We start from the raw sequence: 25,420 nt of genomic DNA on the forward strand, positions 1-25,420 counted from the left end.
GCTCTTGATTGATTGATACTCATTATTGCTACTGCATACCTAGCTATTCTATGTAGACACAATCAAAATCTAATTGGGAGTGTACGTAATAAAATCACAGTGGATGTTTTTGTATTTTACGTGCGTAGCGTTTACCAAGCAATCTATCATGTCTTATTTAGCTAGGTATATCCTGTGTATGCGACAAAAATCAAGAAAGGAAGCAAGCAAATATTTCACTATGCCATGCAATGGAGAATCCATTCTCATCCGTCGTCTTCCACTCCGCCAGCATCATCACCCTCAACACCATCCTCAACGGCTACATCTACGTAAGGAATTCACAGACAATGCGTCATGTATTCCAGCCGAAACAGCTCTCAAAATGGTCACCATCAATCATGCAAGGGCGCTACATCTGAAGCACAAAACTGAGTATCTGGAAGTCGGCAAAAGGGCCGACTAGGAGACTTGACTTGTATGGAAGAGGAAGCTTGGGAGGGTTGCTGTGGGAGGTTCTGATTCTGCTCATCGCGAAGAAAAATAGAACGTAGTTTAGCCTTTTATAGCTGTTGTGCATTGGGCACTGGGCTTATAGTGGTAGACGTACAGATTCTAGTCGAGAAATGGATGTTGGCTACCGATGGATGCAAAGCTTATTGGAAAGGCGAAAATTGTCATGTCATATCTCTCTTATTCAACAGGTTAGGTACAAAAATTGTCTCCAAGTCTCCTTCCCCCCCGGCCTAAGAATTGTGACACATATCTTCGTACTCAACCATGTCCGGGGCCGGCCGAAAAAATTTCTGTGAAGCATCTATAATAATAGTACGGACTCCGGAATTTGGTCAACCTCGTATATACAGTAGGAGTGCTATTCAAAGATATAGATAATAAACGCTTATCATTGAGCTTTGAACACTACTCGACTTGTGCAGCGTAAATTTCCTCTTTAGGAAAATCGAACGGCGAACTTGCCCGTGTTGTTTGCTCTCGCGGCCTCTGATTCGTCCCAGTCGCCCGACGGCGAACGAGTGAAGACGCTTCTCTCTTAACTGCTAAACTGTGAGAGATAAGACAGCATAGCGCCTTTGAAGGCCATATGAGAAGTATATTCATGGAAATGCTGTATATTTTGCGGCAGAAAACCGTCTACTTTCCGGTAGTACTGGCTGGGTGACCGTGACTATCTCTGGTTTTCTTTTCGTCTCGTCTGCAAAATGCCAGAGCAACTCGGTCTTGTTGGGCGATGGGTCCCTCGCAATGCGAGAGTTATCACGATCCTGCTCGTTGCAGTAGCTACTGTCAACTCTGCAGTAAGTCTCTGCCCTCTTACGCGGTCCAGCAAGCTAGTTTAACGTGCATTCTTATACAGACCATGGGCTACGATTCAGCGATGATGAACGGGTTGAACATTCTTCCTCAGTATAAGGACTATTTCCATCTTAACAACGCAACTACAGGCCTTAACACCGGTGCGATGTGGATAGGCAGCTTTTTGGGCGCCCTTCTCATTCAGCCAGCCGGTGACAAGCTAGGTCGCAAAAATGCCATTCTGGTTGCTGCGTGTATCAACATCCTCGGCTCGATATTGACAACTACAGCCCACAACATAGGACAATTTGTTGTTGGACGTGTTTTTGTCGGTATAGGCTCCGAACTTGCCAGTGGGCCTGCACCGGCACTTATTGCGGAAATTCTGCCGGCGAAACAGCGAGGGTCGGTGCTGGGACTGTACTTTACTTGCTTTTATGTGGGCTCTCTGGTCAGTTCCGGTATTAACTATCGCGCGGTTGACATCTCAGGCACTTGGGCATGGAGGTTGCCCTCGATCATCCAGGCTGTGCCAAGTTTGTTGGCAATCGCCCTTTTGCCTTTTGTGCCCGAGTCTCCCCGTTGGCTTATTAACAACAACCGAAGCGATGAGGCACGCGAGGTGATTGCGATTATACATGGAAACAACGACGTGGACGACCCGGTGACTGTGGAAGTATTCAAAGAAATCGTTACTGTTTTGGAGAAGGAAGAACAGAACAACCCCGAGGGTCCTTGGAAGGCTTTCATCTCGACAAAAGCTAACAGACATCGTCTGTTTATTGTTGTCAGCTTTGGAGTTATGGTAGAGATGTTGGGCAATTTTGTCATCTCGTACGATAGATCCCCCCCCGGGGTCCTTCTTATCCTAACTAATGCGTGATAATATCATCCAGATACTACCTCGGCGATATGTTGACACAAGCTGGTATTACTGACTCAAAGACGCAACTCCAAGTAAATGTCATTTTGAGTTGTTGGGCATTCGCCATCGCTATCGCTGGCAGTCTCTTGATGGATGTCGTGGGCCGACGAGTAATGACACTCACAGCTATTGGTGGTATGATTGTAACTTTATACATATTCGGCGGTCTTTCAAAGAGTACGTTTCCTCTTGATCCATGAAAGAGATCTGGTGAAAATTAACCTGTGGCTGGTAAATAGCCTACGGATCGAGCGATAACAAAAGCGCCGTATATGGAATCGTCGCTGTAATTTTCTTGTTCCAAGGATTCTATGCTTGGGGTATAACGCCCATGACCAGTCTCTACCCAGCCGAGTTCCTGTCATACAAACTCCGTAACGCAGGTCTATCCATATTCCGAACGCTCGACTCGAGTTTTGGGTAAGTCAATATTGTCAAGTGTAATGATTTAAGCGTGCTGAACATATTTTTTTAGTCTCATGGCCTCCTTCGCCATGTCCTATGCCATGGAATCACTAGGATGGAAATTTTATATCATCAACGCCTCTTGGAACATTCTGTTCTTTGCAGCGGTCTATTTCACCTGGGTTGAGACCCGACTTATTCCTCTCGAGCAAGTCGCTTTAAAATTCGGGGATCTGGACCTGAATACTCTTCATGGACAGTCCGAACCAGAGGAAGTCGATTTGGCTGCCGTTACCGAGGAGAAGAGTATCAAGGGCTAGGAGCCTCGATACTAGGACAACCCGACTGATGGTTGCTTCCACTGTATCAACCGTCTGGTGCTAGGAGAAGATTGCGTTTCGTATCTTCGGAGGAAGGAAAGAGATCTATAATATATAATATTAGCCGAGAAACTGAAAATTTCGATTAGGGGTTACTTAAATTATACATTTCTGAATGTGCTTGAATGCCCCATAGGAGCAATGATGAAACATAGATAGTGATAACAGCGGATATTGAATAATTGTCACCCAGAAACGGTGAAAGAAGAAAAAGTGTAACATGAAGATAAATTTCACGGTATATCATTTTGCCCCGTGAAAATTTGATCAAGAATGAGATTTAAGCGAACCAATGGATGTTTGGCAGTTACCAGAGTCGACAGCGTAGACCCTAGCAGGTTTTGCAACGATGTCTGAAAATCGAGCAGCAAACTAGAGCGTTCGGCGAGAATCTCATCATCCGTGCTGGACAGACATAGCGAGACCAGTACCGAGCCCATTATTTGCAGATTTCCTGTACAATCTGCAGATACTATATGAATATGGACAAAATAAAATAGGCGAGAAGGAAAGCTTACATGACGGCCACAGTCCATCTTTGTCCAGTCTGCCCATATTACCGAGTGTATCCATTGCGTTTTTCACAATCTGCAGAGCGTGTCGGATTGTCGTTCCATGTGATGTGTCCTGCTCGTACCGAAGGATACCACGGAGTATTGACAATTCAAGCGTATAGCAAGCAATTCGAAGGGAAATGACTATTCGCATAAGCGATTAACTCAAGGAAAGGTAATTGAAATATACTTACCATTTGGCGCGAGAAAACTGGGCTGTTTGAACGCAGTCACCGTGTCTATCCACGATAGAAACCTGGCATGGACACCGGTATTGATCTTGACATCATCTCCTCCTAACGGCTTGCTTCGAACAGTGTAAAACAACCGCAATATCTCGTCCAGAAGAACAGAGGCATCTACAAATGTGATGAAAGCTTTGATATGTTCCAGGATACTGACTCGAATCCGGCCGGAATCATCCGAGAAATCATCAAGACCCAACGGCTCAACACTCCAATCATCAGAACCGATATGCGGTGGTCTCCCGAGCCAATGAGCCATCCACTTGTCGTGTGCGTAGACAGCCCACCACAGAACTCTGCGAGCCTTTCGTTCAGCCATCGGAATCTGCCATTGGGTCGGGTCGATGTGAAGACCGATGTCTTGGGCGACACCGACGAGCAATGTGCTCAAAGACCAGTGGCCAGGCCGGTTCGGCGCTCGGATATGATGTGAAGGAAGTTGCATATATAGAAGTAAAGCCCTGACAGTATCGAGGTTTGGGGTACGGGTTTCCACCGCAAGACGGACAAATATTGAATTCCAACTGTTTTCAGTTTGGGGAATGGGGCGTTCTTTTAATGACTCTGACTTGTGCCAGAATTCAACTGCATGTATATATATGCAGCTCACTAGAGATGCCCTCACTTTGCCAGATCGCCGCCGTCGGATAAATTCCTCCTTGTTACAATCCATCACAGGATAGAATGGATGTACATAGGTGTAAAACAGATCAACTAGTTCTGGCTCATACTCTGCAAGCGGTGATTCCATTTTTGATGTGGCATATAACCCATCATGCGGATCTAGATGCTCATCAGGGAACATCTAGAAGATGTCAATATTTTTCCGCCTGTAGAGAGGGAGAGTCGGTCTTACTGTGAAGTATACAGGATCTTCCATCCTAGGCATGACTCTCCATGCAGTCCATAAAGAAGTCCCGAAGAGATTCTGCTGGTTGAAACTTAAATGTCTCAGTAGATCAGGCCCTTGATCACCGCTGAGCCCAGAATACAAACTGGTATATCCAGCCATCATGGTTGAATGGTTAAAGCGACCCAACATGTCTAGGGAACCGTACTGATGTTGCTGCGTTTGATCACCGGCATCCACAAACCGGAGATGCAAGTCATGGTGAAGTCCAGAAGAAGAAGATGATGATGATGATGAACCAGAGGAGGCAGCAGACTCTGTTTGCTGCTTTCGGACCGGGGCAGAGCGAAAAGTGCATGGTCTCTTGCGACTGCGACAGTAATTACATGAGGGAGCGTTTTGCTCTACCACACACGCTACTTTCCTCACTCTGCATAGGTCACACCTTTCAACAAAGAATGGAAGTGAGTAGACATACAATAAGTACAGGTAGATGCCACCTACGGTTGTATCTTTTTCGACCGATAAGGACGCTGTCTTAGGGATGAAGCATTGCTGTGATTTGAGGGAGGCGGCGTTCCTCGGTCAGCCATTCTCGATGTATATAGTTCATATTATATGAAACCAATTGATCAATATTCTCTGTAGAAGGAGAGGATGGGTCGAAGAGGCAGGCAGGTCGCCGTCACCCACGTGACCCACTGTTGTATGTTACTGTATGCTTACTAGCGCATACACCTTCAGAACAACATACTGATCAATGGGATAACGATATAATATTCGTAGGCATTGCGCATTGCTTGCATAGATCTTGCCATAGACTATAGGACGGACCTACTGTGGATGTTCGGGCCTCGAATTTAGGTTGCTCGTCTAGTGTTGAGTTCCTTGTCTGCAGTGCGTATTTGAAGCCGAGTGAGTGGATGAGGAAGGGAATCCTCGAGGCAAATCCGAAGGTACTGGCATAGAGACAGCGGTGCGAGGGCGTAGATGATAGGCGAACGAGCGGTCGAATAATGAAGACAACACCGCCATACAGACAAGCTAGCCAGAGTGTTCAGGGTTGAAGTCTCAGACTCTCCACTGTGACTGGCCCGCTCCCCTTTTGGGTTTCCCCTTGGCGGGCCGGAACAACTCGCCTCCCTTCCTTCCTAACCAAACATTGCCTGCCCTCCTCGCTCTGCTCTGCTCTGCTCAGTTTTGCCTCAGTTCTACTCTGCTCAGCTCTGGCATGCTCTGTATCACAACAACTGGGCTGTGTGACCTGGACGAGCGCCTGCTGTTTGTTTGCAGTTCCACCGTAAACCCCTGCGTCTCGCCGACCCCTCGTTCCTCCCCCTTTCTTTGACTGTCGTCGACGGACAAGACACAACAAAGACGCAGTCAATCAACATGGAGCCCAACAACAACAACCGCCTGCACTTGAACTTCGGCTTCAACAACAATGACAGAAACTACAACGCCGCCAGCAACCGTGTCTACCCCACAACGCCCTCCGCATTCCCGCAGCCCATCTACCAGGGCCAGGACTTCATGGACGCTCACGGCACGGCCAATCCTGCTTACGGACAAGGTTACTTTGTGAATGGCCCTTACGCGCAGCAACCTCACTACCCTGTGCAGCAGCAGCAGCAGCAATATGCACAACACAATCTTCAGTCTCCTCAGGCCGCTTATGGCGCTCGTGTGCCCTACAACAATGACGGCACAAATGGATTGATCCAACAATTTTCGAACCAGGATTTGAGTGCATCTCCGCGTGCAGCATTGTCTCCACGCTCTGCTTCCCCTGCTCAGCGACCCAGGACTGCTGGCTCAACTGGACCGCAACAACATGGTGGGCACCTGGCCCCGGGCATGGCTAATCGCAGCTCGAAGCCGCCCGGCGAAGAAGAGGAGCTTCAAAGGTTTCCTGAGAGGTACTCGGAGAACGTTCACAAACGTGGAAAGGCTGCGAAGGAACTCGTCAATGTTTTCTTTCAAGAGAACATTGAGCGTGCCCGTGAGCGCAATATGCGGTAAGAAAGCCTTCAATTTTTTTTTTTTTGAAATCTACGGCAAAGCCACCGGCTATAATATGTTACTGACTTGACAATAATCATCGCAGATCCGTCAATCTAGGAAAGTTAGTGCAGAGCAACAGCATGCCTGAACCGAAAAAGCGTTCGGAAGCAGAGGCCCTGGCGAAAAAAGAGTCAAACTTTCTGCGATTCCTCCGTACCAGAGAAACTCCATCAAACTTCCAGACTATCAAGATCATTGGAAAGGGTGCATTTGGTGAAGTCAAATTAGTCCAACGCAAGAGTGATGGCAAGATCTACGCTCTTAAGTCTTTGATCAAGACGGAGATGTTCAAGAAAGACCAACTTGCTCATGTTCGCGCCGAGCGTGATATTCTTGCCGACTCCAAGGACAACCCTTGGCTAGTCAAGCTCCACGCCTCGTTCCAAGACAATGCCTATCTTTATCTACTGATGGAGTTTCTACCGGGTGGTGATCTGATGACAATGCTTATCAAGTACGAGATCTTCTCCGAGGACATTACTCGCTTCTACATGGCTGAAATTGTGATGGCCATCGAGGCCGTGCACAAGCTGGGCTTCCTTCATCGGTGAGTTGCTTGTGTTTGACTACGAAGTAGAATTTTGTTTGACTGATATGCCTAGTGATATCAAACCTGATAACATTCTGCTGGATCGAGGCGGTCATATTAAGCTTACAGATTTTGGATTATCAACTGGCGGCAAAAAGCAACATGACAATGCTTACTATCAAAATTTATTGAAAAACTCCACATCCAAAGACAAAAACAGGAATTCAGGATTCTTTTCGGACGCCATCAACCTTACGGTTTCAAACCGTGGTCAGATCAACACTTGGAGGAAATCTCGTCGTGCCATGGCATATTCGACAGTCGGGACCCCAGATTATATTGCCCCTGAAATTTTCAACGGCCAAGGCTACACTTATCTCTGCGATTGGTGGTCTGTAGGAGCAATCATGTTTGAGTGTCTTGTCGGTTGGCCTCCTTTTTGCGCCGAAGATGCTACAGACACGTATCGTAAGATAGTGAACTGGAGAGAGTGCCTATACTTTCCGGACGAGCTAGTTCTCTCACGAGAGTCTGAAGGCCTTATTCGAAGGTATGCTATCCTTCCTATCTTGACATAATGGCCTCGTTTCTGACTTGTCTTATTTTAGCTTCCTATGCGATCCGGAACATCGTATCGGCAACGAGGGTGGTCAACACGGCGGGGCTACGCAGATCAAGGGCCATCCTTTCTTCCGTGGCGTGGTTTGGGACCAATTGCGCAACATTCGCGCACCGTTTGAGCCCAGACTGAGCTCAAATGTGGATGTGTCCTACTTCCCTATCGATGAAATTCCTCAAGAGGATACAAGCGCCGCGCATAGAGCTCAAGTGCGCGCAATGCCCGAAGAACAAGAGGCAGAAATGAGTCTGCCATTCATTGGATATACCTATAAAGCTTTCAACGCGTTCCAGGCCAATTAAGTCGGGCACGTTTATATTGCTAAAGACATTTTCATTACACGTTGACTGCATTCAAAGGATCTCCTGATCTACATGTTGAAATGCATATGAACATGAGCACTGTATTCTGCCATCTTACTAAATATACTTGTTGCAGCTCACTGGAATCAGCTCTGAGCTGCGAGGGCACATTTCCATAACGTATGAATCTCATGAAATGAAAGCATTTGTCTATTTAACTCTCATAGTACATCTACTGAGTAGTTAGCAGTCATATACCGCTTACATACAAGTCAAAAATGTGATAGATGAAATGCAACCCAGGCCTTGCAACATTTAAGTCAGTATGCATACATGATATATTGTCCTTGACTAAAACCAACTCCAAGAAAAAACAAGAAAAGAAAAAAAAGAAAAAATTATATATCGTAGAGTACTGGCATACTGCATTATCACGAATCCACCTGAACGCCCCATACATGACACAAAAAAAAAGGGGGTTCTCCTTGACAAGCATCAAAAACTAGGGTCGAGGGGCCAACCCAGGAACTCCACTGTATCTCTCTTCGCGCTCAGTCTTGAACATAATTTGAATCCAAAACTCCTTGCTATCCTCATCGAACCACGTCCAGTATCTTCCTTCGCGACGATCAATATCGCGGGCCTGAAGCTTGAAGCCACAAGTCTGATACGGCTCAGCAGCAACGAGGAGATATTGAAAGTTCTTGTCCGGCGGATCATCAACCTTCTGCTCAAACGCTGACATGAACCGGACCCTCGGCACGACACCTGGTGTAATTTCCTGGTATTGCAACTGGAAAAGCAGACCCAACTGCCTCGTCAGAGGGTCGCGTGTCTTTGTGATTTTGTAACCCGGTCGGCCAATTTTGACCACATTCTTCTTCACCTGCACTCCCATCGCACCTGGTAAAACTCCATCTTGCGCTTTTCCTTCTTTCTGTTCTCGAGCCGCTCGGCGGGCAAGATTGGTCTGGTGCTTGCGACCCTGGGTATGTGCGAGATAGGATCCATCGTTCTGGTGCACGGTCAAACATAATCGGCATTCGAAGCTTCCAAGATGGTTCTTGAAAAAATAGGGATCCTTTGCAAGATCAATCGTTTCCAAGGCGAGTTTTCGTAGACGTTCACGACGGTCTGCATTGGTTGCAGATTGTGATGCGACACCACCGCCACCGAACTTGGAGCCAGCGCGATTCTATAAAAGTAAGAGCTGTTAAAGATGCGCAACATAAATGCTACTAAAGAATCGGTACTTACCTGATAATCCATGGTCAGGCTTTCATATAGTGCTTTATTCGTCTGGACTGCTGAAGGTAAACTGACCTTTAGAAAGCCTTAAAATCAATACATAGCGGCAAAAGACGGCAGAATAGTTGCCGCGGATGCAAGCTCTGATTGGTCCAACACGGACAGCCTCACGTATCAGCAAAGACATTCGACTTGTCCAACTGTGCCCAATCAGCGCGATATACAGTCACAATAATGGCACAAGGGTTTAGCGTAGGACAGCGCCTGTCCTTTGACGGAGCACTATGCACTGTGCGATACATTGGCGAGGTCGAAGGCACCAAAGGCGACTGGCTTGGCGTTGAATGGGACGATTCATTTCGAGGAAAGCATTCGGGCGAGCATAAGGGGAAGAGATATTTCACATGTAACTTTTGCTCCTACTTCCAGCTGGTCAAAACGGTGCACGGCTTGTTAATAACGAACAAATCTTAGGCGTCAATAATCAACCAACAGCGGCTTCATTTGTGCGGCCTACTCGGCCTGTAGACAAAGCTCGAACGTTCCTGGAGGCGCTTCATCAGAAGTACGCTTCGGAATTCGAGGAAGAAGTTGCTAAAAGGAAAGCGGCAAATGGAGACGACTTCCAGATGAACGAGACTATCCAATTCAATGGGAAGGTTGTTGAAGAGGTCGGCTTTGAGAAGATCCGAAAACAGCTTGCCGAGCTTCAAGAACTCAAGGTTGTGCTATTAGACGGTCTTCGAGTTGTGGGTGTTTTAAAAGACAATGATAGTGATGATGATAAATCTGAGTATATCGAAGAGCTGCAGAAGATTGAGCGGACCTGTCCAAAGATTACTGAGCTTGATCTGAGTCGCAATCTTCTTTATCGTTGGCAGGATGTACAAGATATCTGCAAACAACTGGCCAAGCTGAAAAGTTTGAAATTAAAGTGAGGATCCCTATCTTTCAAGAAAGTACATTTTTCCCTCTGACTTATGAAGTGGCAATCGATTTGAGAATGTTCCGCATGGGCTCGTTTTCGATCAAATTACAGAGTTGCACCTAGACGGAATAATGATGCCGTGGGATGAGGTATATCTTTTTCTTTTACATTCATTTCTGATGTTTTGGTGCTTACTCGCTTTTGTTTTCTAAAGATCACGTCAATAGCCGCGCAGTTTCCAAAGATAGAATCTTTGGCAGCCTCATCAAACCACATAACATCAATATCGTCGCTTCTCCCAGTCACTTTGAAGAGCCTAGTACTTGAGTACAACGATATTACATCTCTGTCGTCACTGAAAGTTCTTTCCGGGCTTCCACATTTGACAAGATTAGTACTCCGCGGAAATAATATAGATACGGCCTTTGCTTCTTCGCAGTCTGGAGATGGCAATGACAAGCCTGCCTTTCAATTCTCACGCACACTGAAATTCTTGGATATTTCTCACAACAAGATAGACTCTTGGTTATTTATAAATGCGCTCTCTACAATGTTCCCGGGTCTGGACTCATTACGAATATCTGGAAATCCGCTCTTTGAAAGAGCCGTTGCTCCTGCGAACGTTACTGGCTTGCCTGAAAAATCCATGACAGTGGACGAAGCTTTTATGTTGACTTTGGCTCGACTTGCGGATCTTACTTCGCTTAATTACAGTAAAATCTCGCCACAGGACCGAACTAATGGGGAGCTATACTACCTTTCGCTAATCGGCAAAGAATTGTCTGCTACGCCTGCTTCTGACGAGGCAAAGATCCTTGCCACGCATCCAAGATATTCGTCTTTGTGTGAAAAATACAGCAAGCCTACTATTACGCGCATAACAGACGGGTCATCACAAGGCACAAGCATCAAGCCAGGATCAGTTGCAGCTCGGCTAGTGGAATTCAACTTCTACCAAAAACCGTCGTCATCTTCATCTCCGAGTGAAGTAATAAGCAAATCATTCGCGATCCCAAAGACGTTTGATATATACAGAATCAAGGGGATTGCGTCGCGACTGTTCTCTCTACCACCATTGAGATTTCGCTTGGTCTGGGAAACCGAAGAATGGGATCCTGTCGTAGAATTCAACGTACTAGACGGCGAAGAATGGGACAGCGACTACGAAGATGAGCACAAGAGTGGACAAACAAAAGAAGTTACGCGGGCCGATCATCGCGTCGAAGCCATGCTTGTCAAGGCCGATGGCAGCAGATTTGTGCGGCGCGAAGTTGAACTCGTCGATTCGACCAGGCAGGTTGGGTTCTTGTTTGATGATAATATCGACCAAGTAAGGGTCCGGGTCGAGCCGCTGCTACTGAGTCAAATAGTGAAATAATTAAGGACTAATCGATAGAGCCTTCATTCACGAAGTCTCAGGGGTGATGTGTTTGTACCTAGGTATGTAGCAGTAAAAGAGCGTTTGATGCCGACAAATTAAGGTTCCCCGCAGGCACACACCCATCGGGCTAGCTCCGATCTGCCTTTTTGCTTCTTCCAACTCCCAACCAACGTCATAACTTCCTTGCCGCAAAGAAAAACAGATCAGTAGCCATGGCAGAATACTGGAAATCGACTGTAAGATGTCTTCCTTCTCCTAATGTGATGAGCGATTTTAACTAACACGATAATAGCCAAAATATTGGTGCAAGCATTGCCAAATCTACATTCGAGACACGGCATTCGAGAAAACCCAACATGAAGCCACAGGCAAACATCAAGGAAACCTGAAGCGCTTCCTCAGGGACATTCATCGCAATAAAGAGCGGGAGGAAAGAGAGACACAAAGAACCAAGAATGAAGTAGAGAGACTCCGAAATCTTGTTTCAGGGAAGCCAGCAACACCTACAGCAACCGATGCGCCACGAGGTCCGCCATCAGCGCCGCTTTCGAATGCGCCCAGACAAGCAAATACCGAAGACCGAAAAAAACAAATCGCTCAGCTGGCTGAGATGGGCATCGTTGTTCCGGAAGAATATCGAAAGGACATGGCGCTTGCGGGAGCCTGGGAGACTGTTTCCGAGCGAAGATTAGCACCTGCCGAAGACAACAAGGAAGATGCCAAACTCAATGTGGGCGTTAGGAAGCGGAGACTCGAGAACGATGAAGATGAAGAAGAGGCTCAAATATTGGCTAAGTCAACGCATAGGGGATGGGGCAATACAACGCTGAGTTATCCTGGGGCTGCCAATGAAGACGATGATCTAGACGCCCTTCTCTCCAAGACAACAGCGATTAAGAGAACAGATGACTCGAAACTTAAGTCAGACTTAATACAGAAGACTGAGGATGAAACAGGATCAAAGGGCAATGTAAATGCGGAAGAAGATCTGGACTCAGCTACGACGATAAAAAAGGAGGATTTTGATACAAAAGAGTCACCTCAGATTCCACCAGCATCGGGGAACCTTGACTCTGAGGGGCTACCCAGCGTCGTTTTCAAGAAACGTAGAAATAAGGCTGCAAAGCATTAAGAAATTAATTTCAGGTTGAGCGTGTTATTGACGCTAGCCTCTTACTCCTTTTCTATCAAATAATTCGCCTCGCTGAAGCATTCACTGGAAGGTATGGAATCATTGTCTATTTGTTACAGGGCGTGCTAGCATCGCTTTTCTTTTCCCCCTCCTATTGTTGTGGTGGTACAACGCTGTATATATAAAGGATAGACAGCCAAGCAAAGCGCTGTGATTGGCGGGATGCGGCCAAGCTGCTTATTAAGAACTCCAGCATCCGTCCCATTCGTGCATGCATAAGAATTATATCCTAAATTCTTTGAGACTCGAGACCTCTCTTCCCTAAAAGGCGAGTTTTCTTTCACTCATCAGCCTAGCTATTCCTTCTGGTCGTGGCGAGTACATATATACTATATATACACAGCAACGCAGAGCCCTGCCCAGTCCCACTCTGCAATTTGCGGCGTCTTTTCTAGAGACCGCAAAATCTCACTTTCTGTCTCTGAACGGCCAGCCGGATGCCATCAATTGCATCGCTTCTTACATGTCGCTATTCACACACCGGTAATTTGCTCGCTCTTCCCGTCGCCTGTTGTTTGGCTTTTATTACAATACGTACTGACGAACTTCTGGTGGTTGCAGCACACTGTGTTAGATCGATTACCTAGGTAGGCAGAACTCAGCCTGTTCCCCCTTCGCAACGCGCTCTCTTTGTCCGTTATATTACGATGGCTATGTTTATATTTCTGGTGAATTCGGAATGCCCTATTTCCTTATTTGGCTTTCGAGCGCGCTCTATGACCGAGCCCGAGTCTCTATGGCTTTGGCAACCTCCGCGCCTTCCTTATACTTATTATCCAACATACTTGCTGCAAATAACGTTTGGATTTGAATTTTTATCATTTGCCGTCGAATTGGAATTTAACTGATACTAACTAGCCGCACAGATCGCAGGGACAAGGCCGGCCAAAGAGTTACCAGAACGAGCTCGGTATTTCTTAAGCACTCGCGCGAACAAATTTTCAAGATGTCGGAGGCTCAGCCAGATCAGCCTCCTGGCGACCCATCACCTAATTCTGCTCCTGCTCCTGCTGCCGAACCTGTTGCTGCTGCTGCTGCGCTCCCTCCTCCGCCCCCTCTACCGCCAATATCTACAGACGAAATAGACAATCTTACAGAAACTACAATTGCAACTACAGCCACGACCGACACAGTGCCAGTTTCCGCTCCAGATGTTGCTACCGCGACTACTTCTACCCCCTCTACCACCTTGGGAACCGTACCTAGTCCAGCGCCGGCACCTGTGTATACACCTACACCAGCACCTCCTCCTCCGCTCCCGGTAGCGACGTCAGCTCCTATATCATCCCCATCGGTTGCAACTCCGGCTCCTCCCTCAATGCCTCCATACCAGCCAACGTCGACTGTCTCATCGCCAAACCCGCCGCCAATGCAAGCGCAGCCTCCAATGGGATCAGGTATGCCTTCTTCTGTACCTCCAATGCAGCCAATGGGTCAATACAACCCCGGTTATTCGCCCGCGATGGCGCAAATGGGCATGCAGGGAGGCCAGATGAGTTATCAGCTTCCGGGCAATCGTTCGCGAGCGCATCAGCGAGAAGTAAAAAGACGGACTAAAACTGGGTGTTTGACATGCCGTAAGCGCCGAATAAAGGTAAGGAGCTGCCCACATGAATTCTAGCGAAATAAGAGAAGAAACCCAGGGAAGAAGGCGGCGGTGGTGGTGCTGGTGTTGTTGGTGTTGTTGTTGTTGGCGGCGGCGGCTCTTTCTCTCGAGGTGCGGCGGGATGGCGGGAGATTTTCTGCAGTCGCTTAAGCGTCGTTCTTAGCTCGCGTCTTCCCATCCCACTTTTTGATAGAGCCCCGCCAACGACAGTCGCTTACACCACGCTCTTTCACCCCATTATAGCCGAGTTTTGCAATAATACTGACGCTCAATTGGTAATTTTTAAAGTGCGACGAAGGACATCCTGTGTGCCGCAATTGCGTCAAGAGCAAACGCGAGTGTTTAGGCTACGACCCGGTTTTTCGCCAACAACCGGGACCGTCTGACATACGGCCTGCTGCGAATTCGCAGCCTGCGCTGGTGGTCAATCCTCAGGAAAACCACAACCCGTATCCCTCTGCGCCCCCAGGATACGTGCCTGCCTCAGCTCAGCCTTTTGCTCCTTCAGTTCAGTCGGATTCTTCCGTCCAGTCGTTTGATCAGTCGAGCCTCAGCAACAACAACAACCACCACCACCCTGCCAGTCGGCAAGGCCCCGTTGAGCCTTCCGTAGAGGGAAGCGACACCATGTCGATGATGGCAAGTCTCCAGGATACCATCGACGGCTCTATGTCTCAGCCCGTGGGAACTCCTGATCTGTCAACGCCGGCCCTCCTGCCATTTTCAGGACAAGTTGGCCGACAAGGTATGTTCATTATGAGAAACAAAAAAAAACACGCCAATCAGCTTAATACTGACCATTGGGCTGTCTCTGTAGAGAAAGTCAAGATACAAGACCTTCTAGCGCTTCAAGGCATTGCTCCGCCCCCACCATATCCTATCGTCCCTATTCAGCAGGCTCGTCTAGACCAAATACAGACTGTCTACCTCCATACATATGCGCCAGCCATTGATCGATTTCTAGAGACTCGATGGTTTCGAGACAAAGGCTTGTCGCAATTGTTAACAAATGCGCAACTCATGGCGCAATACTCGGCCCTCATCGATGCATTTAATGACCCAAAGATAGATGACCCTGCTGTTAGAGGCCGCGTGGAAAGCTTTGAAGCGTCAGTGGTCTGGGATACGATGTCGATTTGCCGTTCAGCCCGTAATCTGGTGCGGAACGGTAACACTGAGCCTATGCAGGAATACGATCTGCTGACCACGGCGAACCGGTTCGATATTTTGGAGGCATTAATCACAGACGATCATTTGAAGGATAACCCATTACGAGCAGACCTCACCCGCGAACCACCGCCAAATCCAAACTCTTTGCAAGATCAACTACGTTTGCGATCTTTGAATTTCTGGAATTGCATCGGACACTTCCTTACGCTTCAGGATAATGAGGCTTCCTCTGCTGTGGAAATTGACGACACGCTAGGTCGTTGTCGCGCGCTGCTCGACCAAATTGAGAACCGAGACGTGATCTACTCTATGGCTATTGGGCGACACCTCGGTCAGCGTCTGTTAGACTTTCATCCGCGAAATAGACCGGACAATTCAAGTGATGAGAGGAACGCCAACACAAAGCTTCTTGTTGCGCAAAGGTTCATTGAAGACGAGGCCAAAGAGAAAGGTACAACGCAAGTTGTCAAACGCCTTTGCGGTATGGTTCATAGGCTGTGGGAACTGAAAAATATTCTACTTCCACGCGCATGAACCTAACGAATATTTCACACTCATTATTACCTTTTTGTTAACATACATAATAGCCTACGGTGTTCTGGTGTTCAAAAAAGAAAGATTTGTTTCCACGACTTGTAAGAAGACATGGCGGCGTTTCTGTTTCTATTTTCTCTTGAACTTGAACTTGATCTGTATTTCGCATTCAGGGACATTCTCATTGTCATCATTCTTGATGGTTCGTTTGTTTTGCATTGTCTTTTGACAATATCTTCTTCTATCTGCTTTTCTGGCTTGAATATACCCTTATTTTATTTTTTTTATTTTTTTTCCTCCTGACTTTCCCCCAAAGCGCATTGCGTCTCGACCTAGTTCTGTTCTTTCTTTTTATCAGACGGGTCAAACGAATTCGCCGTTTGCATGACTTGTATAAGTCTTCAGCTCGGTATAGCAAAAACTACTAGTGATATGCCAGGTATATACTTGATAAAAGAAACCGTGTTATGTGCACACTCCCTATCTCATCGAACAGCCTAGATAGACCAGACATCGAAAGAATCCCGGGGAAAGAATGATCTACTAACATGTTCTATAGCTATGCATTTACATAAATCTATGAATAACGTATCTAAATGCACGCAACTCAGAGATTCACCTGCTCGGGCACAATGCTCTTCAATGTTCCTTTCTCAACAGCCTGGCGCACATTGGCAATAGTCCATTCTTCCATTGCAGTTATCGTCTGTAATGAAGAAATGATGATTCGTGTTAGCTTGTAATAAAAAGAAAATGAAAAGAAAAGAGCGAATCCTCACTTCAAAAGTCCAGGTTCCCATATGAGGCACCAGCATGACATTCGGATTCCGTAATAGACCTGGATGAACCTTGGGCTCTTCTTCGAATACATCTAGACCAGCAGAGAAGACCTTGCCGCTGTCCAGGGCCTCAACTAGAGCCGCTTCGTCTATGACTGCCCCTCGAGCTGTGTTGACGACCACAACGCCATCCTTCATCTTCTCGAATTCAGGCTTGCCAATGATGTGACGGGTGTGTTTCTGGGAGGCAGTCATCTGTCAATTAAGAAGAAGACCGTTTTCCTGGAATGGTTACTCACGTTAAGAGGTAGATTCAAACTGATCACATCGCTCTTCGCCAACAAATCGTCGAATGAAACGTACTCAGCGCCATCGGCCAAAGTGTCACTGAGTTGTCGCCTATTGTGATAAATGACCTTCATGCCAAAGGCCTCCGCCTTCCTTTTCAAGTTTCGTCCGATACCTCCCATGCCCAAGATGCCTAATACTTTACCCTCGGGATCATGGCCGAGACTCGGGTTAGGTTGACCACGCCATTTGCCCTCTCGAAGAGCGACCATGCCCGTGTTGAAGTTGCGTAGCGCACCGAGGATGAGGAACATGTTCACATCTGCAGTGGAATCGTCGACGACTGTAGGGACATTGGATACGCGTATCGGGGGATCACGCGCACTGCAGGCGTGGACATCTATCTGGTCATATCCAGCTCCTATTTTCTTTGTTACTCTATGATCTCCGACAATATCAAAAAAGAAAAAAAAAAAAGGTGGTAAATAGAGAGAATGATAGGAGAAATCATACCGCAATGTGCAACAAACAAAAGTGACTTTGGCAGAACCGACACAAGCTCTTCATCAAAAGGCCCTGTGATAGAGATGGAGCCAAATGTTCGATACGCCGCCACCACACCGTCGAATTTTCCGTCTTTGCATTGCTGGACGAATTCGGCTCGATTGGTGGCTTGTGTTGTGATCAGGTCTGCAACATCGCTCAATGCATCCCACGTTTTGTCGGCACTGCCAGTATCGATGAGACAATGTTTTAAAAATTATCAAGCACTAGACTTGGTATGTATAGGAAGCACCTACTAAAGTATCTCGCCCAAGAGGAGGGCTTTTGGTCGAGCCATCGTTTGTAACGCAGTCAAGCTCTGTCTATAGACTGTATTCAAGCCTTTGGGCCTCAAGGGCAGCTACTGTCAGAAAAGCGCGTTATAAAAAAAAACCTGGTGGTTTCGTAAGTGCCACTGAGTAGTCAGGCAAACAGTTGACTCACGAGTTATCTTCGGGATATCTAAAATCGCCAACGTATATCCTTTATTCAATCGAAGTCTGTAGAGAAATACAGGCGATGATCTTCGCAATGAAAGCAAGAAACACAAAATATCACCAGTCGACGGAAACTTTTCCGGCCGAGGAAAGAAAAAAGTCAATATGATAGTCATTCAGTAATACTACCTAGGAGAAGATATCACGGCCGAGTGCGGGGCCAGCAATCGTTATCAGCCCGTCCATCTTGTTAACAATCCGTGATCTGCGTTCTCTCCGAGAATATCCAAAGAATATGACGTGCAGACCACGGTGTACAAAATATGTACATTTTCCCGGCAAATACACCAAGAGCGTATATATTATGCCGTCACGTTCGGTCCTCGTCGCTGCAGGTAGTGAGCAGAATGGTTGCCCTGTTGGTCCCGTCTTCGATATATGTATGGATTGTGAGACTCATTCAAGGACACCTCTCGCAGATTCGTGCCTCATCGTTCAAATCTCTTCGAATATTATCACTGGCTCAACAGGATTTGTTATAATAGCTGAAATCGAGGAAAGCAGACACTTTGTACAGAATGCTCCTTGTCAGAATATCAGGTAACGCACATTTAGTGGATAAGGATGGCGGGATGGCGATTCTGGAGAGACAACAAGAAAAACGGAACGGATAATACAGACAATAAGGAGACGAGATAAAGCCGAGTGTAGGGGCAATTTTGGGACTGATGTATGCGAGGAACGTCAGTGGGTAAATGAGATATAGAAATACTTAGTATCGATGACCCTAAAATTCAAGAGTATCATTTTTTTTATTTGCTGAATTTACATACAACCGTATATATACAAGGCGTTGGAACAATGTCGTCCGTCCTCTTAAAAAGTGTGTGCCATTTTCACCTAGGCAAATAACTTTAGTGGTCTCAAACACCAAGCATGTAGATATAACAAGATATATGTAGCGCAACCTCTTGCACTAGTATAAGATCAACTACTGGACTTGCGTAGGTTCGAAATGATTCGTCTATTTTATATCTGCAGAGCCAGGTTTGCTCGATCATCTCCAATCCCATCCTAGCTATTCAATGCTACAGAAAGTGACGCACACTGGCATGTTTAGCTACCTAACATACATTTTACATCTAGCCATCCCTAAAATGCCTGATATGTCGTTCGCTAGAACTATAGGCTTTATTGGATAAGCTGCATTTATCAAAATTATTTGCTTAGCAAAGATACTATTCCATTATTACTTCTTTACCGACATATTCAAAGATTAAGACGATCGATATCAATGTTCCAAGCTTGTTCTACAAGACATTGTAACATTCAACGTAGTTTGTCCACCGTTGGAATATGCTAAAGAAATCCCCAAATCCGGCTGTTATAATTTGGAAGAGTTTCCATATGACGCTAATATGAGCCATAAGTATATATATACAGCTATAGCCTGTCAGGACGGAGTATGTGTCAGTTTTTTCCATGCCTGTAAACAAATTGCATACAGTAGATATGCGTGTGGAGCCATGCATCAGTGGGTCTGCTTATCTATTGCTTATTGGCTGTATGTGTTCTAAGCGTCGATGTACCCGCTGGCTCTAATCCAATAGTGGTAAGGAGCGATTAAACGCCCCACCGTACCCGATTGGGTTGTCATACATATTACTTAAGCAAGGCTTACTGCAAAGGCATTTGGGAGAATAACTAAATGAATAATGCATATTGAATGAACAGTAAAACCGTATGGAAATATGAATCTAGTAGCTGAAGTCTCCGAGGAGGACTTTTCCATTCATTATTAACTTTTATTCTGTACACTAGTCAAATAGCTAGTTACAATTGCTCCGTGCTATAGAATTAGTGCGCGGTACAAAAGATACCATTGCTCTCGTTCCAACTTTTTATTGTGTCAGTAGCAAGGATATGAATTCATACGGTAAATCAAGCTCGCTTTTGACATCGCACTTTCGGAAAGACTGGTAGGTGATACAGCATTACTGCCCCTCTGTGAGTATACGAGTCCAATCAAACCTCCGCCATCGCTTTCGAAAGGGTTCAACCCGCCGATCGCCGCTTTTGCTCCACCGGCCTTGTCTTTTGATGATCTCCGGGCCCAGGTCCAGCATACCCCCTATCGTTTCGCGCGCAAAGAGATCTCCACGCGGCCATCGGTGAGTATCCTCCACAATATGGCCGAGCCCGCCATCAAGCTCAAACCAAACGTGGAAATAGGGCATCTCCTTGACCAGCGTGCGGCGAAAAGCTAACTTTCCCAATCCCTGTTTGGCCTTGGCTAGAGTGTCGATCAATTTCCGATGTTGGGTCCACTCGGAATCGGCCGCCAGTATAGACTCCTTGAAGAAAGCTGGCGAGGTTTCGCCTAGACTGTATGGCAAGGGAATGGCTTCGAGTGCTGCATGGCGCTTCCGGTCTGGATGTGCTGCGTTTTCATAGAAGATCACATCACGACCCTGGTCATGGTACATTCGGGTCAAGCTCTTCATGAAGTTTCGGATTTCTTCCCACTCATCATCATCACACTCCATCAGGTTTGTACGATGTTGGATTGGCACAATAGTGGCACTTCCTTCGCTGAGCTCGGGCTCTGTTGGCAAGGTTAAGAAGATACGTGTAGCTAGTGAAACAATGGGAGCCACTGGGGGCGTATTTGTGTCTTCATGATGACACAAAGGGCAGTTATCTAGAATTCTGTTCATCTTGTGGAACTCGGTGATGGCAGTATTCTTCAAGTTTATTTCCGACTTCTGCACCCGCCTGGCCAGTTTGCTTGCATTGTCATCCATGTACTCCAAATCGTTCTAGCAACGGTGATTTCAAGTTAGCAGCAAGCTCTGCCAAACACCATGTCCGGTTGGAAACTTACATCGAACTTATTATCCTTTGCAATCCTTTCGGCCAGTCTAAGACCTTCTCCGCCGGCTTGACCGCGCGTTCGCCGCTCTTCCCTTACCATATCTTCAATCGACATGTCATCATTCTCCTGTACTTGGCCACGTTCACGGCCTCGACGATTGTCGACTGGCTTGACCTCGCCCCTAGCACCACCGGCTAGCATTCTATTATCCATAACACCCAAAACAACCACATCACGTTCTTTGCGGTTTGCCATCAAGCCTGCCGCAGCATTGTATTGCTCCTCCAATTCAGCGGCCTCAGCTGACCCTTTAAGCTTCGCCTTCATCATCTTTGCACGAAGCCGGTTGAGTGCAGTGGCGTCTAGATGATGCGTCGTGCTAACAGGCTCAACTGTGTCCATCGACTTCCCTTGTTCCCTGACGGGAGATTCGTTGGCATGTCGATCTCGAGGTTGAGTAGTCGTATGAGCACCCTGACTGAGCTTTCTTTCCTGAAAGAGTTCTCCGCTGGGCTTTGTTTTGCCGACGTATGACTCCCCATATCTGTCCCTGCGATCCAGTTCTATCTCTTCCTCTCGAGCATCATCGAAGGACCTCAAGTCTCCGAAGCGTTCGATTGCAACTTCTTCCGCCTTTCTACCCGATTCCTCAGCTTCTCGATACACGGCTTTCAATTTCGTCATTCTCCACTGAGAGCCCGCATCACCAAAAGTGTAGTCCACCACGTGTTGAGAGGGCTGACTCTCAATTTCCTCAACAGTTTTCTTCCCCTCATTTAAATCACGTAGATGGGTATTGAGCTCTTTGTCGTGTATTTTCAGCTCGAAATCGGCTCGCAAATTTTTCGGCTCAGGCTGCTCTTGGACGCGTCTATCCGGTCTATGAATATAATCTATGTCGTCCGCAGTAGGTGGTTGCATCCATGAGTCACGCTTCAAGTCAGTTTTCGTAGTTGTCGAGCCCGTTAGCGTCTCATCGATTGGGGAACCAGTGCCATGAGTGCTGTCATGTCGATGGCGTCTTTTGTGATGGCCGTCGCCCTCATCGCCGTCTTCGTCTCTCCTGGACCTTTTATGTCTGTGTTCGTTATGCTCCTCTCTATTTTCGCCTCTGTCATGGTGCCTGTCTCGTGTTCTCGACGAATTGCGATGGTGGTGTCGGTGGTGATGATGATGATGGCGATGCGAACGAGAACGATCCTTGTCCGTGTTATTTTCAGACTGTCTCAGTTCGCGACTCTCTGCAAGAGATTTTTCAAAGTCCTCTAGCGTCATGATGGCCTGTAAAAATTATCTATTTGCATATAATGTACAGGGTAGTTGTGAACGCTGTCATGACAGACACTCAATTGTCGCAGCGAAAAGCCAGGTGAGGTTTGTCTACGGAATGAATGACGTTTGGCGCAGGCCCCACTTGCCAGGCCGAAACAAAGACCTCGCCCCGCCGTGGGAAAAAAACTACTCTCCAAACTGACGAAGTCGACTGCAGCAGTGTCTTTTACGAACTTGCACTTTTGATTTCTATGGTTGAACGCGTTGTATACGGAATCCACACCTGAAACCTTTGTCCCTTGTCCCTTGTCTTGAAAAGCATAGTCTGCGTGCAAGCAACATGGCGGCTGCAGCAGCGCCAGCAGAATCGCCCGCCGGCGACTCTTCCTCGCCGGTAGCAATCGTATGCGTTGGCATGGCAGGTGAGCAAAGACTTCTTTTTCTTCATCTCGATGGCAAGCACGGGACAAATGGACCCGAAGACACCCCATCCAGGGCTCTGATGCCCGAAGCTGTCAACGTGTCTGTAGACAGCGAGTATTTAGCACTAAGGCAATGCACCAGATACTGACGAGGCTTTGACCGATGTTTAGGTTCAGGAAAGACGACTTTTATGCAACGAATCAATTCGTATCTCCATTCCCAACGAAAAACCCCTTACGTCCTAAATCTAGACCCGGCAGTGCATTCGGTCCCATTCGAGAGCAACATAGACATCCGCGATTCAATCAACTACAAGGAAGTGATGAAACAATATAATTTGGGGCCGAACGGAGGCATTTTAACCTCGCTTAACCTGTTTGCGACAAAAGTCGACCAAATCATTGGCCTCCTAGAGAAACGCACGGCGCCGGCCGATGCTGCCAATTCTAGCGGACAATCTATTAAGCACATCCTGGTTGACACCCCGGGTCAGATCGAGGTGTTTGTGTGGAGCGCATCCGGGAGTATACTCTTAGAGACACTCGCGTCCTCGTTTCCAACCGTCATTGCATACGTGATCGACACGCCTAGGACGAGTTCCACAAGTACCTTTATGAGTAACATGCTCTATGCTTGCAGTATTCTTTATAAGACCAAATTGCCAATGATACTAGTCTTTAACAAGACGGATGTGCAAGACGCGGAATTCGCCAAGGAATGGATGACTGACTTTGACGCTTTTCAGAGCGCTCTACGCCAGGAGGAGGAAGCCGGGGCTTTTGGCGCGGAAGGTGGTAGCGGTGGCTTCGGCGCAGGCAGCGGCTACATGGGATCCTTACTCAATAGTATGAGCTTAATGCTTGAGGAGTTCTACCGCCATCTGAGCGTCGTTGCGGTGAGTTCGATGACTGGAGACGGTGTCGACCAGTTTTTTGGCGCGGTCGAGGAAAAGCGCCAGGAGTTCCTGCGGGACTACCAACCGGAGCTCGAGCGCAAGAAAAAGGAACGCGTGGAGCAGGCTGCACAGCGGCGTGACGTTGAGCTCGGGAAGCTTATGAAGGACATGGCTGTCTCGAGCAGGGATAAGAAAAATAAAATGGATGCCCCGGAGACTGTGAGCGAGGCAGAGGAGTCGGACCCACCGGCAGACGACGACTCTATTGGCGGCGACGAAAGCGACGGCTTCTCAGGGGAAGAGGACTCTGCATCCGCGGATGTTGGTCTCGCCTCACGCTATAAGCAAGCACTTGCCGATGGGCCTCAGCCTTCTCACGAGGACCTAAGCTTTATGAGATATCTCCGCGCCAGCCAACCTCAATAATAACAACAATAATAATAAAAAGACTCCATTTAGTACCGTCCTGTCTCAGTTTGGCGCATGTATCTATTCCTTAGCGCTGAAAAGGTATCCTTACCTCAACACACCTCATACCCCCCTTCCCCCCCCCAGAGCAAGACCAACAGCACAATCCGCTTGGTGCGTTCATTTGCTCTCCATTTGCCGTCATTCTCAGCCATTCTTGGATAAGTGGAGCTGCAGCAAGACGCTGACATATCATTGCCCAAGTGGGATTTCGCTTTGGGTTATGTTATTTTTCTGTACTAATGTAGGACCGTTTCTTTTTCCTTCAACTCGACTATTTGTTTCGCCTTTTTTTTTTTTTTTTTTTTTTCAATTTAATCCGCCTCTTTGGTAGCTTTGCCGTCATCCTCATCCATCTCCATGGCCTGGACGCTATCGCATGTTTCCATCGCCGTGATTGGCTAGTGAACTAGAAAGAGACTGCGCCGCTTGGCACCTGCAAATTTCCTGTATTGACCGACCTGATCCGCAGCCGCAGCCATCTTGTGCTAGCGACTGAATCTCCATATGGTTCCGAAATGTTGGAGCGGCAGTGAAGCTTCCGACAATTCCAGCCTGCCAGGTGAGGCCGTGACGACCTCGGGTGAACAGGATTAACAGGATTTGACTTTGCATTCCCCATCTCGAGATGTCTCAGCCAATCTATCGGATCGTCTCCTTTTTTGGCAGTCCCTGAGCTAGTAGCGTAGCGAGAGCTTTTCATATAGAAAAATGTCACACCGCTCTCGTTTCGTCTTGAGGGGCCAGCGTCCTGCGTTGAGATTGGTTCACGAGTCCCCTTGGTGGTGCCGAGGGTGATGAAAGATGGACGGAGTGTTCCGTACGGGGAGTCCCGTGCTAGAATCATGTTTTCTTGCGGTCGTAGCTAAGCGTCGTTTTAACTGTGATAGTCAGTGTATCACTGTATACGGGTTCGTCGGTCCGAGAGCACATGGGCAGTTGCTACATTGTCTGAGAGCGAGCGAGTGGGCGATTGCGGAGCCCAGTTTTGGCTTTCGGGAGCTGCCGCTTTGTTGAAGAGTCAATCTACAATGCCAATCGGTCTCGAGATCGACTGGCACTTATGCATTCGGATGCATTTTCCTGGAGGTCGCTCTGTCGCGGTGTGCTTTGCTTAGGGGAATGGATGCTGCCGGATATGCCTGACGAGATGGAATGACTGGAGTTAGCTGTCATACCCACAGGGTTCAAGGTTGTTGTTCCCTTCCATCCACG

General features: G+C 47.3%; 10 protein-coding genes across 10 annotated transcripts, besides 1 other annotated feature; 5 read left to right on the top strand and 5 right to left on the bottom strand.

Moving 5' to 3' along the window:
* Positions 1–1,199: 1,199 nt before the first annotated feature.
* Positions 1,200–2,943, top strand: UA08_04662 (hypothetical protein; the record flags this gene model as incomplete). Its single annotated transcript, XM_020266957.1, has 5 exons — positions 1,200–1,295; positions 1,355–2,127; positions 2,190–2,395; positions 2,458–2,638; positions 2,694–2,943. 5 exons carry the CDS (start codon positions 1,200–1,202, stop codon positions 2,941–2,943), a joined length of 1,506 nt encoding a protein of 501 aa, XP_020119998.1.
* A 293-nt stretch (positions 2,944–3,236) lies between these two features.
* On the bottom strand, positions 3,237–4,817 carry UA08_04663 (hypothetical protein; the record flags this gene model as incomplete). Its single annotated transcript, XM_020266958.1, has 4 exons — positions 3,237–3,466; positions 3,522–3,701; positions 3,752–4,607; positions 4,659–4,817. 4 exons carry the CDS (start codon positions 4,815–4,817, stop codon positions 3,237–3,239), a joined length of 1,425 nt encoding a protein of 474 aa, XP_020119997.1.
* A 1,001-nt stretch (positions 4,818–5,818) lies between these two features.
* Positions 5,819–5,891: a repeat region (Identified by RepeatMasker using a combination of RepBase library and repeat library created with RepeatScout).
* Positions 5,892–6,044: 153 nt separating this feature from the next.
* On the top strand, positions 6,045–8,166 carry UA08_04664 (Serine/threonine-protein kinase cot-1; the record flags this gene model as incomplete). Its single annotated transcript, XM_020266959.1, has 4 exons — positions 6,045–6,670; positions 6,760–7,263; positions 7,319–7,795; positions 7,854–8,166. 4 exons carry the CDS (start codon positions 6,045–6,047, stop codon positions 8,164–8,166), a joined length of 1,920 nt encoding a protein of 639 aa, XP_020119996.1.
* A 502-nt stretch (positions 8,167–8,668) lies between these two features.
* Positions 8,669–9,435, bottom strand: UA08_04665 (Splicing factor 3A subunit 2; the record flags this gene model as incomplete). Its single annotated transcript, XM_020266960.1, has 2 exons — positions 8,669–9,361; positions 9,424–9,435. 2 exons carry the CDS (start codon positions 9,433–9,435, stop codon positions 8,669–8,671), a joined length of 705 nt encoding a protein of 234 aa, XP_020120005.1.
* A 213-nt stretch (positions 9,436–9,648) lies between these two features.
* UA08_04666 (hypothetical protein) lies at positions 9,649–12,855 on the top strand (the record flags this gene model as incomplete). Its single annotated transcript, XM_020266962.1, has 7 exons — positions 9,649–9,820; positions 9,889–10,348; positions 10,570–10,661; positions 10,759–11,672; positions 11,739–11,782; positions 11,926–11,959; positions 12,016–12,855. 7 exons carry the CDS (start codon positions 9,649–9,651, stop codon positions 12,853–12,855), a joined length of 2,556 nt encoding a protein of 851 aa, XP_020120004.1.
* A 1,006-nt stretch (positions 12,856–13,861) lies between these two features.
* On the top strand, positions 13,862–16,225 carry UA08_04667 (hypothetical protein; the record flags this gene model as incomplete). The annotated part of the gene is made up of 4 exons (XM_020266963.1): positions 13,862–14,492; positions 14,546–14,796; positions 14,849–15,266; positions 15,339–16,225. 4 exons carry the CDS (start codon positions 13,862–13,864, stop codon positions 16,223–16,225), a joined length of 2,187 nt encoding a protein of 728 aa, XP_020120238.1.
* A 607-nt stretch (positions 16,226–16,832) lies between these two features.
* Positions 16,833–18,133, bottom strand: UA08_04668 (putative 2-hydroxyacid dehydrogenase UNK4.10; the record flags this gene model as incomplete). Its single annotated transcript, XM_020266964.1, has 5 exons — positions 16,833–16,931; positions 17,005–17,259; positions 17,304–17,713; positions 17,806–18,020; positions 18,093–18,133. The coding sequence occupies 5 exons, from the start codon at positions 18,131–18,133 to the stop codon at positions 16,833–16,835; spliced, it is 1,020 nt and encodes a 339-aa protein (XP_020120239.1).
* Positions 18,134–20,266: 2,133 nt separating this feature from the next.
* On the bottom strand, positions 20,267–22,422 carry UA08_04669 (hypothetical protein; the record flags this gene model as incomplete). The annotated part of the gene is made up of 2 exons (XM_020266965.1): positions 20,267–21,091; positions 21,157–22,422. 2 exons carry the CDS (start codon positions 22,420–22,422, stop codon positions 20,267–20,269), a joined length of 2,091 nt encoding a protein of 696 aa, XP_020120240.1.
* A 337-nt stretch (positions 22,423–22,759) lies between these two features.
* On the top strand, positions 22,760–24,163 carry UA08_04670 (GPN-loop GTPase 1; the record flags this gene model as incomplete). Its single annotated transcript, XM_020266966.1, has 2 exons — positions 22,760–22,841; positions 23,013–24,163. The coding sequence occupies 2 exons, from the start codon at positions 22,760–22,762 to the stop codon at positions 24,161–24,163; spliced, it is 1,233 nt and encodes a 410-aa protein (XP_020119883.1).
* A 356-nt stretch (positions 24,164–24,519) lies between these two features.
* On the bottom strand, positions 24,520–25,052 carry UA08_04671 (hypothetical protein; the record flags this gene model as incomplete). Its single annotated transcript, XM_020266967.1, has 2 exons — positions 24,520–24,577; positions 24,667–25,052. The coding sequence occupies 2 exons, from the start codon at positions 25,050–25,052 to the stop codon at positions 24,520–24,522; spliced, it is 444 nt and encodes a 147-aa protein (XP_020120241.1).
* Positions 25,053–25,420: the final 368 nt, after the last annotated feature.

Source organism: Talaromyces atroroseus (assembly GCF_001907595.1).
Source record: "Talaromyces atroroseus strain IBT 11181 chromosome Unknown scaffold_5, whole genome shotgun sequence".
Classification (NCBI taxonomy): Eukaryota; Fungi; Ascomycota; class Eurotiomycetes; order Eurotiales; family Trichocomaceae; genus Talaromyces; species Talaromyces atroroseus.